Source organism: Dromiciops gliroides, chromosome 5 (assembly GCF_019393635.1).
Source record: "Dromiciops gliroides isolate mDroGli1 chromosome 5, mDroGli1.pri, whole genome shotgun sequence".
Lineage (NCBI taxonomy): Eukaryota > Metazoa > Chordata > Mammalia > Microbiotheria > Microbiotheriidae > Dromiciops > Dromiciops gliroides.
Window position 1 is genome coordinate 226,786,602 of NC_057865.1, and position 15,243 is coordinate 226,801,844.

General features: G+C 41.0%; 2 protein-coding genes across 2 annotated transcripts; one reads left to right on the plus strand and one right to left on the minus strand.

The window, feature by feature from the left end:
• Window positions 1–50: 50 nt before the first annotated feature.
• On the plus strand, window positions 51–15,203 carry EEF1AKMT3 (EEF1A lysine methyltransferase 3). The gene is made up of 4 exons (XM_043966455.1): window positions 51–145; window positions 352–1,413; window positions 1,636–1,747; window positions 14,246–15,203. Exons 2-4 carry the CDS (start codon window positions 1,243–1,245, stop codon window positions 14,626–14,628), a joined length of 666 nt encoding a protein of 221 aa, XP_043822390.1. The 5' UTR covers window positions 51–145; window positions 352–1,242; the 3' UTR covers window positions 14,629–15,203.
• Window positions 6,795–7,007, minus strand: LOC122728187 (60S ribosomal protein L38-like). The gene has a single exon (XM_043966456.1). The coding sequence runs from the start codon at window positions 7,005–7,007 to the stop codon at window positions 6,795–6,797; it is 213 nt and encodes a 70-aa protein (XP_043822391.1).
• Window positions 15,204–15,243: the final 40 nt, after the last annotated feature.

Below are 15,243 nucleotides of genomic sequence, written 5' to 3' on the forward strand. Positions count from 1 at the left end.
TAAATATCACGTCAGGGAGGTGGGACGCCAGGCCCCGCCCCCTTAAAGGGACCGGGGCCAAAACATAGGACGGCGTTTGGGAAGCCGGAAAGGAAGGATGCTAATGTGTGCATCAGTCTTGGAACTTTAAAATCAGCAGAACCAGGTTTCCACGTAACCCACCTCATTTTGAAATTTTATTTTATAAGATTTTTTTCTGAACAAAAATGTATTATCATCTCTCCCCTCTCCCTCCCCCATTGGAAAAAAAGGAGAGAAAAAGAGAAAGCCCTTAAAACAAGTAAAAGAAATTTCCCCATCGACTATATTAAAAAAAAACTAAACTTTTTTTTTCTTTTTTTCATTTTGTAGATGGGGAAATTGAGACCTAAGAAGGGTAAGTCCTTTACCCAAGATCCCACTGATGGGATCCTCGGACTCCAGATTCTAGTGCAAGGGCTCTTTCCCACTGTATATTACCAACTTCTTATGACTGGTTTGCTACAGTAAAATATAGAATTTAGGAGTTTTTAAAAACAGCTAGAAATTACTTTAGAACTCCATACCAGGGTTATTGACCCGTAGTCTGTGAACTTAAAAAAATTCTGATAATTATGTTTTAATATAACCGTTTCCTTTTAATCCTATGTATTTTGTGCATTTAAAAACATAATTCTGAGAAGAGATGCATAGGCTTTACCAGACTGCCAAAGGGGTCCAGGATCGGCCCCCCACTCCCCCAAATTAAGAGCCCTTGCATTTAGGCCAATTCTCTTATTTTACAGTTGGGAAAATTGAGGTCTAGAAAGGCTTAGTGCCTTGTCTGAAGTCACAGAATCAGTAAGGTGCCACGGTCGGGAATCGTACTCAGATCCCTTAGTGCTCTTTCTACTGTCACAACCACTACGATGTTTCCTCTACAGTCTGGGGAAGACAGGGACACCTCCCCCGCCTATCAACGTAGTATAGCATTAACCATTCCCTGGTCTCAGGTGTCTGGGCCAGTCCGCTTGCAGATGGTAGTCTAGAGTTTGAGGAAGTAGGGGAGGGAGGAGCTTGGGCTGGCAGCCAGGTCTCTTCCACTTCGTTCCGCCTCCGGAGAGTACGCCAGGGGTCTGACCTCCCCTTCCTCCTAATTGGAAGTTCCCCGGTCTCAGTCCTGCCCGTCCACGTGGAAGCCACCCTTTCCTCTAGAGCTTGGCAGGCGGCCAGAGGAGTCCCTCTGTTGGCTGCTGCTCGGCTCCCCGAGACATTCTCTCCGGGATGTCGGAGTCGGACTCCGAACTGGAATCGGAGTCTGTGTTCCCTCAAGAGGACGGGCTCTTCGCTGATTCTTACACAGAAGAGACTCAGTTCCACTTCTGCGGTCACGTGCTGAGCATCAAACAGAGCTTCGGGGCTCGGCTTGGGGTGGCTGCGCCTGTGTGGGATGCGGTGAGGACTCCGGGGTGTACTGGGTGGTTGGCAGAGGGAAAGGCGCGTAGAGGAGGGGAGCAAAACGGGCTGCGGTGTTTTCATTTTTCTCCACTCTGCCTGTTCGGGCAGAGGGAAGCAAATGCAGGCATGAATTGGGTTTCCTCTGTAATTAGGCAACGACCTGCTTTCTCTTCCCAAAATCTCTCTTCCTACCCCCTCTTCCCGCCCCTCCCCCCATAGGCGCTGAGCCTATGCAGTTACTTCGAGAGGAAAAACCTCGACTTCCGAGGCAAGAAGGTGATTGAGCTGGGCGCGGGGACTGGCATCGTGGGCATTCTGGCAGCTCTGCAAGGTAGGTGAGCTGGAGTCATAGATCATTTGAAAGGATCTGAGTTAATTTAGTCCAGCTCTGTATTGTGAGCTACTCTATGTCTTTGGGGGGGGGGGCGGTAGGGGTGAGTGAATCCAACTAGTGGTTTTATCAATTTAGGGACGTCCCATTGTGGGAACCCCCTTCACTAAAGCGGGCTGTCACCTGATCTTTAATATATAGTTTTAGAGAGCTATTTGAAACACTGAGAGAGGTTAAGTGATTTACCCATGGTCACGCAGCTGTTTGAGTCAAAGGCCAGTCCTCCATCCAATTCTAGTAATTTCAAGACAATAAGTATTTGTTAAGTGCCGACTATGTGCCAGGCACTGTGCTAAGCTCTGTGAATACAAAGAAAGGGAAAAAAAACCTTTCTACCTCTCTTATACTGTCCTTAAAATATATGACATAAGGCATGTCTTCCTGGGGGACTTCCTCATGGTTCACAATGTCAGAAGCTTCTGAAAGACTAAGTAGAATGTGAACTTAAAAAAGGTAAATGAATTTCGAATTTAAGTGATCACTTGTAATCTTGAAGAGAGAAGTTTAAATTAAGTAGCAGAGTGGGAAGCCTCATTACTGAGGACTGAGAAATAAGTGGGAGGTGAAGAAATGGAATTCCATGATGTATTGGGGTTTGGCTGCAGAAGAGAGAGGGGAAAAAAGATAAAGGTTATTATCTTGAGGGGATGGCAGGCTCAAATGAATGTTTGTTGTTGTTGTTGTTAAGGATAAGGGAGACCTAGTAGGGAAGGAGTCCAAGGATAAGGGGGACATTGAAGATGAGAGAAGGAAGGATGGAGGAAGAAAGCATCTAGAGGAATCAGGAGAGAATAGGATCAAGAATGTAAGTAGAGCAGCTCTCTTTGTGGTGGCAAAGAATTGGAAATCGAGGGAATGCCCATCAGTTGAGGAATGGCTAAACAGGTTGTGGTATATGAAAGTAATGGAATACTCTTGTGCTATAAGAAACGATGAGCAGGAGGATTTCAGAGAAACCTGGAAGGACTTAACATGAACTGATGCTGAGTGAGATGAGCAAAACCAGGAGAACATTGTACATAGTAAAAGCAACATTGTGTGATGATCAACTGTGATAGACTTGGCTCTTCTCAGCAGTGCAATGATCTAAGACCATTCCAAAGAACTCATGATAGAAAATGTTCTCCACATCCAGAAAAAAGGATTGTGGATTCTGAATGCAGATTGAATCATACTGTTTCTACTTTTTGGCTGTTTTTTTTTCTTTTTTTGAGTTTTTTTCCCTTGTGTTCTAATTTCTTCTTTCACAATATGACTAGTGCAGAAATATATTTAATGTGATTGTACATAACCTATATCAGATTGCTTTACATCTTGGGGAGGGGGGAGAGAAGGGAGAGAGGGAGAAAAATTTGGAACTAAAAATCCCATGAAAACAAATGTTAAACTATCTGTACATGTAACTGGAAAATAATAAAATATTTTTATGATAAAAAGAAAAAAAAAAGAATGTAAGTAGAGGGGCTTCCCTGACAAGAAGGGCCTCTTTTTCATCAGCAACTGGTGCAAAGGAAAAGAGGATGGGAGATGATGAACAGAGATTTTGAGGTTTAGAGTAGGGGAGGAGAGGGAATTTATAATATACAGGCTCAATTTTTTTTCATTGTATCTATGTTTAGGAGAACTACTTTCCTGTGTAACAAAGTTACATAGTCACCAACTTCACTTGTAAATCACCCCTCAGCCTACTATTCAACTTGTCCCCATTTTTCATCTTTTCATCCTAACCTCTACATTAATCCAGGGGTATGTTCTCTCTCTGTTTGTATGTCTCTATCTCTCTGTGTGTGTCTATCTCTCTTCCTTCTCCCACCCTCTTAAATGAAACACAGCTTTATTAGTAAATTATCCAACAAGTAGAAAAGTCTCACAGCCTCTCTATTTGTGTTTTTTCCATTTACTTTTTCCACGTTTTTTAACCATTTATTTTTCTTTTTCAAGGGATTTGGTTTTTTCTCTAGCAAGTGCATTTTCAGAATGCTGTCCTGTGTTGCTTTTTTTGTTTTTTTGTTTTTTGTGGGGCAATGGGGGTTAAGTGACTTGCCCAGGGTCACACAGCTAGTAAGTGTCAAGTGTCTGAGGTCGGATTTGAACTCAGGTACTCCTGAATCCAGGGCCAGTACTTTATCCACTGTGCCACCTAGCTGCCCCCCCCCCATATCTTCTTTGGTTCTAAATTCTTCCCTGTTTATAAAGCTGAAATTTTTGTGTTTTTTTGTGAGGCAATTGGGGTTAAGTGACTTGCCCAGGGTTACACAGCTAGTGTCAAGTGTCTGAGGCTGGATTTGAACTTAGGTCCTCCTGAATCCAGGGCCAGTGCTCTATCCACTACACCCCCTAGCTGCCCCCCTCTTTATAAATCTAAGAGATAAACTATTCCATGCTCTTTTAATTTGCTTATGGTATCACCTTCTATGTGTAAATTATGATCCCATTTTGACCTTATTTTAGTATATGGGGTGAGATGTTGGTCTATACTTAGTTTCTGTCATAATGTTTTCTAGTTTTCTCAGAGGTTTTTGTCAAATAATGAATTTTTGCTACAAAAGCTTGGATCTTTGGGTTTATCATATACTATCTTACTATAGTGCAATTCATACCTTTTCTATTCCACTGATCCACCATTCTATTTCTTAGCAAGTACCAGATTGTTTTGATAATTACCACTTTATAAAACAGTTTGAGATCTAGTATTGCTAGACTACCCTCTTTTGCTTTTTTTCATTGATTCCCTTGATATTTTTGAGTTTTTGTTCTTCCAGATGAATTTTGTTATCATTTTTTCTAGATCTATAACATATTTTTGATAGTTTGATTGGCATGGCATTAAACAGATTAATTTATGTAGGATTGTCATTTTTATTATATTGGCTCAGCCTATCCATGAGCAATTATTATTTTTCTAATTGTTTAGATCTGACTTTATTTGTGTGAAAAGTGTTTTATAGTTGTGTTTATATAGTTCCTGGGTTTGTCTTGTCAGGTAGACTCCCAAGTATCTTATATTGTCTTCAGTTATTTTTAATGTAATTTCTCTTTCTATCTGTTGCTGCTAGAATTTGTCAATATATAAAAATGCTAATGAATTATGTGGGTTTATTTTGCATCCTACTACTTTGCTAAAGTTGTTAATAATTTCAAGTAGTTTTTTAGTTGATTCTCTAGAATTTTCTAAGTGTAACATCATATCATCTACAAAGAGTGATAGTTTTGTTTCCTCATTGCCTGTTCTAATTCCTTTAATTTGTTTTTCTTCTCTTATTGGTATATCTTTTTTTTTTGATGAGGCAGTTGGGGTTAAGTGACTTGCCCAGGGTCACACAGCTAGTAAGTGGCAAGTGTCTGAGGCTGGATTTGAACTCAGGTCCTCCTGAATCCAGGGCCGGTGCTTTATCCACTGCGCCACCTAGCTGCCCCCTCTTATTGCTATATATAACATTTCAAGTATGATATTAAATAATAGAGGTGATAATGGGCATTCTTGGCATCAGTATTTTTTTTTTTCAGGGCAATGGGGATTAAGTGACTTGCCCAGGGTCACACAGCTAGTAAGTGTCAAGTGTCTGAGGCCAGATTTGAACTCAGGTCCTCTTGAATCCAGGGCCGGTGCTTTATCCACTGCGCCACCTAGCTGCCCCCTCAGTATCAGTATTTTCAAAGAGACCATAGCCTTTGCCAAACTAGTGACTTTTGTTTCTCATGATTTTTGCTGCCAAAACACTTCCAGAATCAGAGAAGTGCTCTTGAAAAGCAGCTTCTTCAGTTTTGTAAAGGAGATTCCCCACAAATACTGATCTCTTGCCCCTCAAAAGAGTGTCAGCTAAGTGGTGCAGTGGATAGAGCACTGGCCCTGGATTCAGGACAACCTCAGTTCAAATCCAGCCTCAGACACTTGACACTTACTAGCTGTGTGACCCTGAGCAAGTCACTTAACCCCAATTGCCTCACCAAAAAAAAAAAAAAGAGTGTCAGATATAAATTCAACTCTGATCAGAAATTGTCTACAATCTGAGCACCATTTCTTTTCAGTGCCTTTTCAGCAGCACAGTCTTTCTTAAAAACAATGTAACCATTAATACTTTTCTCTTCAGATTGAACTTCACGTTTATTGCAGCAATCTTTTTGGACAAAGTGCTCTTTGCTGGAATCAAAGAATGGAATTGCACACATTCTATTTGTCCATACTCTTTTTTTTCTTTCTTTTTCTTTTTTTTTTTGGTGGGGCAATGAGGGTTGAATGACTTGCCCAGGGTCACACAGCTAGTAAGTGTCAAGTGTCTGAGGCCAGATTTGAACTCAGGTCCTCCTGAATCCAAGGCCGGTGCTCTATCCACTACACCACCTAGCTGCCCCACAAGTCATTTTTAAAAGAGTATGGGGGGGCAGCTAGGTGGCGCAGTGGATAGAGCACCGGCCTTGGATTCAGGAGGACCTGAGTTCAAATCTGGCCTCAGACACTTGACACTTACTAGCTGTGTGACCCTGGGCAAGTCACTTAACCCCCATTGCCTCACTAAAAAAAAAATTTTTTTTAATTAAAAAAAAATGACTTGTGTTCCTTTTTTTGGTTTGTTTACAGGTGACAGGTAAATTTCCCAAAAATACAGTTGTTTTATTCTTCATTATTTCCTCTGCCTCATTGATGTGAATCTTCTTTCTTTTATTTGCTTCAAATGAATAATTTGAATTATCAAGTATTTCACCATCTGCTGTTTGCCCATTATTACTGACTTGAGACATTTTTCCCTTTTTTCATTTGTTTAGTTTGCATTTTTTCTTCTTCGTCCTCTTCAAGATCAGTAGCTACCAAAGCATTTTCTCTGTCTGCCAGCCTTTTATCTGCATCGGAGAGCTCCTTCTTCACTATAACTGCTCAATGGCAGCACAAGTTCTTTGACCGTGGAATGCAATCTCATCTTCATGATGTTTTCTCTTTTTATATTTTTTTAAACACATTTTAATACAGGTATAACATTGAATGATTCCTTCACTTCAGCTCCTTCACAACCAAACCAGGAGGCAAGGACTGTTTAAATTTCTCTGCCTTCTCTTTGTCTGTGATGACCAAGGTGTACAGGTGTCTGCTGCAGTGAGCCTTAAACTTCACATTGTCCTTGTTTTTCTTGATCTTGACAGATTTGGCATCCTTTTGCCTGGCTGTGAGCAAGAAGTCTTTCATTTCCTCTATTTTTAGGCGCATGGTGGTGGCAGCAGCGAGATGGGGGGTGGTGTGGGGCCGAGAGACTCAGCCATGGGAGAGATACTCAGAACTCTCTTTTTACTATTAGTCTACAAAAGAAACTGGGTTCTCTGGCAGCCATATAGATGGGTTGATGCACCTGTGTAGCTAAGAAGCTGAAGAGTGATGCCCAGTGGCTTGTGTCATTATTTATTTACTTTTTGGGTGAAACAGTTAGGGTGAAGTGACTTGCAGAGGGTCATACAGATAGTGCCAAGTGTCTGAGGCTGGATTTGAACTCAGGTCCTCCTGAATCCAGGGCCAGTGCTGTAACCACTGCACCACCTAGCTGCCCTGCTTGTGTCATTTTTGAAGGGCTTATTTTGAAACAAGCTGCTGGCCATTTGTCCAACCTGATACTGTCCAAATGAGGAGCTGCTTAGCCTATCTTTCACTACTTTGCTGTCTCCAGCCTCTTTCTTTTTCTTCCTTTTAATCTTCCCTTCAATTGTCATCTTAACTGCCAGATGGCATCCCCCGTTATGTTTTCTCTTTAATAAAATTTCAACAATTTCTTATCATATCAGTTGGAGTTCCTACCAATTCATCAAATATTAATAGATTGGAAAAATGTCCTTTCCCAATAGTAGTTACTAATATCTCTTTAAATTAAATCCTCTAATCTTCTAGACTTAAATAAATATTAAGATGACTGAATATCCAATTTATTAACAATTAAATGAGTAATAAAACTGACATAGATAATCACTTATAGTATTTTAGCTGTGAGGATGATTATGGCCAGACCCCCTTCCAAACATCACCATAACTACAAGTGACTTCTTACTTCTGCAAACACAATTCCACCATTCTGTTTACGGTCTTTGCTTTTGTATTCACATCCTCATCACTTAGCACAGTGCTTGGCACATACTAAGTTCTTAAAAAATACTTTGTCATTCATTCGTTTATTTACTCACTGTACCACATAAAGTCTTTTTTTCCCCAAGAATTTTCTTAATCCTCTTCACAAGCTAAATGAAACGCCTTCCCATCTTTGTCTCTGTCTTTCCCAACTTTCCATGCATGACAGGAAAACAATATTTTCAGCATCTCTCAAGCCATCTCTCTTTATAGTCCCTTTCTAGACTCATCAGAGCCAGAGGAAGTCAGGAGATCATACTAACTTGAGTCCATTAAAATTTGTTATTTAATTTTAATTGGGCCTTCCTAGCAGCAAGGTAGACCTTTTATTGCTTCCTGATTGATTCTCTAGCCTTCTCATAGGATCTGTTCCAAACCTTCTCTTCTTTTTTTTCATTCCTGTCACATAACATCTCTCCCCACTCTCTGAACTGAGCATCTCATCTCGAAATTTGCTGAGAATTGAGACTGTTTCTTATGAGCTTTCTCTTCTTCTCAACTCTACAACTCCAAAAACCTCTTGCCATCACCCCTCATTATCACCTCCTTTGCTCCAGTTTCTGATGAGGAGGCTTTTCTCACAGTGGCCAGCTCTCCTATACTAATAACTTCTTACCATTTTCTCTAGCAACTTCCTCCCATAAGCATCCTTTCTCTTTCTTTATAGTCTTCAGTTTCTCCTGATTTACTGATTCTTTGGCTGTTACTGTAAACATTCTCAAATTACTATCTCCTCATGCCATTGACCTACATCTCTCCTTGAAAACACTGAATGTATTCATTGCCTCCACTTCCTCTCTTCTCCCTTACTTCTCTTTTTTTTTTAGTGAGGCAATTGGGGTTAAGTGACTTGCCCAGGGTCACACAGCTAGTAAGTGTTAAGTGTCTGAGGCCAGATTTGAACTCAGGTACTCCTGACTCCAGGGCTGGTGCTCTATCCACTGCGCCACCTAGCTGCCCCTCTCCCTTACTTCTCAACCCCTTGTAATCTGGCTTCTAATCAGTTTCCTAGCCTTGGTGCTGTCCTGGTTTTCCACTCCCTCTTTTTTTTTTTTTTTTTTTAGTGAGGCAATTGGGGTTAAGTGACTTGCCCAGGGTCACACAGCTAGTAAGTGTGTTAAGTGTCTGAGGCTGGATTTGAACTCAGGTACTCCTGACTCCAAGGCCAGTGCTCTATCCACTTCACCATCTAGCTGCCCCCTGAGGCCATATTTGAACTCATTTCTTCCTGAATCCAGAGCCGGTGCTTATCCGCTGTGCCACCTAGCTGCCCAATAAGCATTTATTAATCAACTACCATGTGCCAGGCACTGTGCTGGGGATACAGAGAAAGGCAAATGCAGTCCTTGTCCTCAAGGAGCTCATGATCTAATGTGAAAGGCAACATGTAAACAACTATGTACAAACAAGATATATCCAGGATAAATTGAAGATAATCTCAGTAGAAAGGCACTAGCTTTAAGGAAGGGGACCAGGAAGGGCTTCTTTCAGAAGGTGAGATTTTAGCTGAGACTTAAATGAAGCCAGGAATGATAATTGAGTGAAGGATAGAATGGAATATGGAGAGACTTGAGGAAGGAAGACTAACCAGAAGGGTATTATGGTAGTCAAGGTATGAAATGATGAAGGCCTATATTAGAGTGATTTTAGCATCAAAGAAGAGAAGGGGGCATATAGAAGCGATGAAGAATCAAAAGGACTTGGCAACTGATTGGATATTGCATGGGGAATGGGTTCAGAGGGTTTAGAAGTTGAAGATAACACTTATATTAGGGAAGATAGGAAGAGGGGAAGATTGGGGGAGGTAAAGAGAATTGGATGTATTGAATTGGAAGTTGCTATGAGACATCCAGTTTGAGAGGTCAATAGGAAATTGAAGATTTGAGACTGGAGGACAGAAAAGAGGTTAGGGCTAGAATAAATAGATCTCAGAATCATGTGTATAGAAATGATCACTGAATTCATGGGAGCTGGTGAGATTGTTAAATTAAAAAGTATGGAGGGAGAAGAAAAGAGCGCCTAGGGCAGAGCCTTGGTGGACATCCACAGTTAGAAGGACTAGAAAGCCAGGATGAAGATCCAGCAAAGGACACTGAGAAGTCAGACAGATAGAACCAGGATAAAGTAATGTCACAAAAACTTAGAAAAGAAGAAAGAAGAGAGTTATTGACAGTGTCAGAGGCTGTAGAGTGGTCATGAAGGATGAGGATTGAGAAAAAGCTATTGGATTTGGTGATTGAGAAATTATTAACTTTGGAGAGAACAGTTTCAATTGAATAGTACAGTAGGAAGCCAGAATGCTGAGAGTTGAGAGTGGGAGGAAAGACAGTGGAGACATTGATTATAGATGACTTTCTCAAGGAGTTTAGCTATGAAAAGAAAAAGAGACCTAGGATGATAACTAGCGGATATGGATGATTTTTTGGAGGATAGGGAGATCTCTACAATGTCCCTTGAATCTGTTCCCTTTTCTCTATTCATGTGGTCACCACCCTAGTCCAAACCCTTGTTACCTCTTACCTGTATTATTGTAATAGTCTTCTAATTGGTTTACCTGCTTCAAGTCTCTCCCCTCTCTAATCCATCCTCCATAAAACTGCCAGTTCTTTTCTTTTTTTTCTTTGGTGAGGCAATTGGGGTTAAGTGACTTGCCCAGGTTCACACAGCTAGTAAGTGTTAAGTGTCAGAGGCTGGATTTGAACTCAGGTCCTCCTGAATCCAGGGCCGGTGCTCTATCCACTGCACCACCTAGCTGCCCCAGTTATTTTCTTAAAGCAAAGATGTGACTGTCATTTCCCTACTTAGTAAACTGGAGTGGCTCCTTCCTATTTCTTCTAAGATCAAATATAGCTTCTTTTGTTTGTCATTCAAAGCCTTCACAATCTCCCATACCTAAAAGTCATTCCCTTCTCACCTCTGCTTCTTAGAAACAAGTTTTCTTCAAAACTCAGCTCAAGTCCAGCTAAATAAAGACCTTCCTGATCTCCCCAGCTGCTAGTGCCTCCTTCCCTATTACCTTGAATTCCTTTTGCAGAGATTTTGTTTATACTTACGAAAGGAAATGGTTATTGAAAACCCAGTTCTTAATCACAGAGGAGGGGCCAAAAATGAGGTCAAGTGTTCCCTTTATGAAATTCCAATTATCACTCAAATGAATCAGGTTGGATAAGATGAAGAATGATAGGCCAAGTCTCAAGGTGATCTTTAAAAGTTAGGAACTGAGCTTCTGACTAGTGGAGCAGAAGAATCCTGAAGCTGAAGAAATTGAAGCTGTAAAAATCGAGTTGGGGCAGCTAGGTGGCACAGTAGATAGAGCACTGGCCCTGGATTCAGGAGGACCTGAGTTCAAATCCGGCCTTAGACACTTAACACTTACTAGCTGTAAGTCACTTAACCCCAATTGCCTCACCAAAAGAAAAAAGAAAAAAGAAGAAAAAAAATCGAGTGGAAGGAAGGAGAAGGGAATAAGCATTGATATAGTACCTATTATGTGCCAGATTACATGCTAAGCACTTTGCAGAGGCAATCAACACAAAGAAAAGCATCAAAGGTCTACATGTGAGACTGCTTGGGTTGATCAGCCATGAGGTATGTCAGGATAGAATTTTAGAAACTGTGTTGCTAAATAATTCCCCTGCCCCTTCAGCATAACCCAAAGCAGGTAATTCTGTAACTTCTTTTTCCCCCTGAGCTCCTTCATGGGAGTTTGAAGCTTTTTCCTTTAGTCTTGTAACTAAGTTTGTTTACCTTTCTTTGTTTTAAATGTTCACTTTGTATAAACAGTGGTAATCACTGACATTTGTTTTTGCACTCTATTGATTTGGAATACAGGTGGGTGCAAGCAATTGAGGAGGAAACATACCCAGAGAAGAGACAGAGATAGATCTAACACTGAAGTGTTTTGCCAGAAGCACTACCTCTGATTTCTAGCTGGGGGCTCAAAGCTAATAACAAGATAAGCTAGGCTTGTTCTATTTTCCAGATTGGAGAAGGAACATATATAACAGGAAATCTATTTGGGCAAAAGGTCAGTAGTAGGTGAGGAGTAAATTGGAGTGGTTGAACAACCCATCTCTTTAACAATGCTACACTTGTATATGTATATGTTGTCTCCCCAATAGGATATAAACTCTGAAATCAGGGACTGTTTCATTTTTGTCTTTGGTTTTTTGTTTTTTTTTTTTTCTGCGGGGCAATGGGAGGTAAGTGACTTGCCCAGGGTCACACAGCTAGTAAGTGTCAAGTGTCTGAGGCCGGATTTGAACCCAGGTACTCCTGAATCCAGGGCCGGTGCTTTATCCACTGCACCACCTAGCCACCCCCCTCATTTTTGTCTTTGTAGACCCAGTGCCTAGCACATAGTAGGTGCATAATGTTAAATGTTAAGTGAATGTTGATAAAGAAGTTTTAGAATGGTCACTGAGTATAGAGAATATAATAGAAAGTCTGTCAGGAAGAATAAAAGGATTTTTGTGCAACAGTATAAACACATAAGATTTGATAACATAAGCTTGTAAGAAACCCAGTCAATATTCTCTCATGACTTTTCATAGCAATATTCAGTGACTGGTGAATATAGATGGAGAAGGATGGTAGAAGTAACCCCTTACATGTTGGTTTTGGCACAATTTGACCAATGAAAGGACAAGATGACAAGGGATTCTAGATTAGAAGATGGCATATAGTTGAAGTGGTCAACCTTGGGGTTGATTCAGTCAAATAGCATTTATTTATTTTGTGCTAGGCAATGTGGTTGAAAAGTAAGGAAATCGAGATCAGAATGATGGATTGAGAGATAAGGATGGAGTTTGTGGTGGTGGTAGAGGAGGAACAATAAGTCACGGTTAGGACAAAGATTAGGTATGAGGAGCAAGGCAGAGGAAGAGATGGAAGGATAGGAGTTTGTGATTGAAAATAGGAAGGTGCAGGAGGGGCAGCTAGGTGGCACAGTGTATAGAGCACCAGCTCAGGAGTCAGGAGTACCTGAGTTCAAATCCTGCCTCAGATATTTACTAGCTGTGTGACCTCATCTATATGAAGTAGAGTGAAGATGAAGAGTATGGATGTTAAGGAGGTTAATGATTTGGGAATTAGAATGCTTAAAGGTACATCAACATTCATGTTGAAGTTTCCAAATATGAGGTCATTTATTATCTTTTATGTGCCAGGTATTCTGTTTAGGCACTAGACATTGTATCCTATTATTATATTCTCTTCCCCCCCCCCTACTGGAATATCCTCCTGTTACTTTACAGGGATCTACTGTTAGCAATCTCTTTAATCCACTATTACTATATTCTTCCTCCATCTACTTTATTCATTCCATTCCTTTCTAGTATAGGTATATACTGTTCTGAGCAATAAGACTGGAAAGTATGGCAGGGAAGGAGACCATTCTCAGTCAAATACATATATTTTATTTTAATTTATTTTTTGCAGGGCAATGAAGGTTAAGTGACTTGCCCAAGGGTCACACAGCTAGTAAGTGTCAAGTGTCTGAGGCCAAATTTGAACTCAGGTCCTTCTGAATCCAGGGCCGGTGCTTTATCCACTCCACCACCCAGCTGCCCCCAAATACATATATTTTATAAAGGGTAAATAGAGATTGACTTAGCTACAGTTGCATTTTTTATGGTACTGAAAGATGAGGTTGTTGAGATGGAGTTTGGGAATACATGAATTCCTGGCTGAGTTTATGTTAGAAAGACATCATTTTGTCCCTGTTGAATTCTGCCTTTTATCATACTTGTGTACATACCATGTCAACCTCCCCCTTATTAAACTCTAAGTTCCTTGAAGACAGGGGCTGTATTATTTTTTTTCAGCTTTGTGTCCTCAGTATCTAGCACAGTTACTTGAGATAACCAGGTGGTGCAGTAGAGAGAATTTTGCACTTAGAGTCTGGAAGATCAGCCTTCAAATCCTGCCTCGGACATTTACTAATTGTGTGAGCCTGGGCAAGTTGCTTAACCTTTGTCAACTTTAGACACTTACTTGCTGTGTGATTTGGGCAAGACACTTAATCTCAGTTTACTTCAGGTCCCTCATCTGTCAAATGATGGCAAAAACCCTAAATGTAAAGATAACTAAATAAAAAGAAATAAAATGTAAAAATAACAACAACCCAGAGTTGTAGTGAGGATCAAAAATGATATATGTGACATGCCTTTGCAATCCTTAAAGTGCTTTATAAGTATTACTCTCTGCTATATGTATGTTGAATTTTGAGATTCAATGGGGAGGCACTTTTCTGAAGGTCTGAAAACTGAAATTTTTCTAGGCACTTCTGAATGATGATCCTTCAGCCCTTTTCTCTTCTGTTCTCTCTCTTTCAGGGGGAGATGTCACCATCACTGACCTGCCCCTGGCCCTGGAGCAGATTCAGGGAAATGTTCAAGCTAATGTGCCAGTTGGTGGCCGGGCACAGGTCCGTGCTTTGGCCTGGGGGCTAGACCAGGATGTGTTTCCTGAAGACTATGACTTGGTGTTAGGGGCTGATATTGTGTATCTGGAGCCTACCTTTCCGCTGCTCCTGGGCACCCTGAGACATCTGTGTGGACCAAACGGCACTATCTATCTGGCCTCCAAGATGAGAGAAGAGCATAGGACAGGGAGTTTCTTTCACGATATGTTACCGAAGCATTTTCAGCTGGAGCTGGCCCAGCGGGATGAGGAAGAGAACATTAACATATATAGGGCAACACACAGGGGAGGCTGAGAGGCTCTCTTGTGCCTCCACCTCCAGTTCTTCCTCACCTCTGACCATACAGTGGGTCGGTCATCTTCTTCTTGGTATTGGGAAGAAGTGAAGAATATTAGCAAATAGAGAATCATGCATAAGGACCAAATGGGGACTGATTCCTGGTCTTGGGCAAGACATTCTTTGCTTTCATTTCCTTGCTTTCTTTGATGTATATTTTCCCCAGTCCTACTAACTTTGCCATTTCTTCTAGACTAATACTGGGCATCATCTTATTGGAAGCCCCTGACACCATCCCTCAACAAAGCCCTGATGGGATGGCAGTAAGAAGGCTCTCAGTTCTTGTTCTTGGAGGTGGAGGCTGAGGGGAAAATTGACCTGAAGCTTTTGGGAGAGGGAAAGTGAAGGAATTTTCATGGAATGTTATGGGTTGTCAGCAGACTAATTGCCTCTGACTCTCTTCCACAGCAAGTAGGGACTTCCTTGCTTATCTACTTGTATTCCCAGAACTTAACACAGTGCTTTGCACATAGTAACCAATTAATAAATGCTCATTTATTCATATGCTTGCCTGGTGGTAGGCATGTTCTCAATTTTGTTTTGGTTTTGTCTTTTTTGTTATTGTTTTGTTTT

What these genes read in the sequence shown, in the direction of transcription:
- LOC122728187 (XM_043966456.1), bottom strand. Translation starts at nt 7,007, where the DNA reads ATGCGCCTAAAAATAGAGGAAATGAAAGACTTCTTGCTCACAGCCAGG.
- EEF1AKMT3 (XM_043966455.1), top strand. Translation starts at nt 1,243, where the DNA reads ATGTCGGAGTCGGACTCCGAACTGGAATCGGAGTCTGTGTTCCCTCAA. An exon ending in CTGCGCCTGTGTGGGATGCG is followed by an intron (nt 1,414 to 1,635) that starts GTGAGGACTCCG and finishes CTCCCCCCATAG; the next exon opens with GCGCTGAGCCTATGCAGTTA. An exon ending in CATTCTGGCAGCTCTGCAAG is followed by an intron (nt 1,748 to 14,245) that starts GTAGGTGAGCTG and finishes TCTCTCTTTCAG; the next exon opens with GGGGAGATGTCACCATCACT.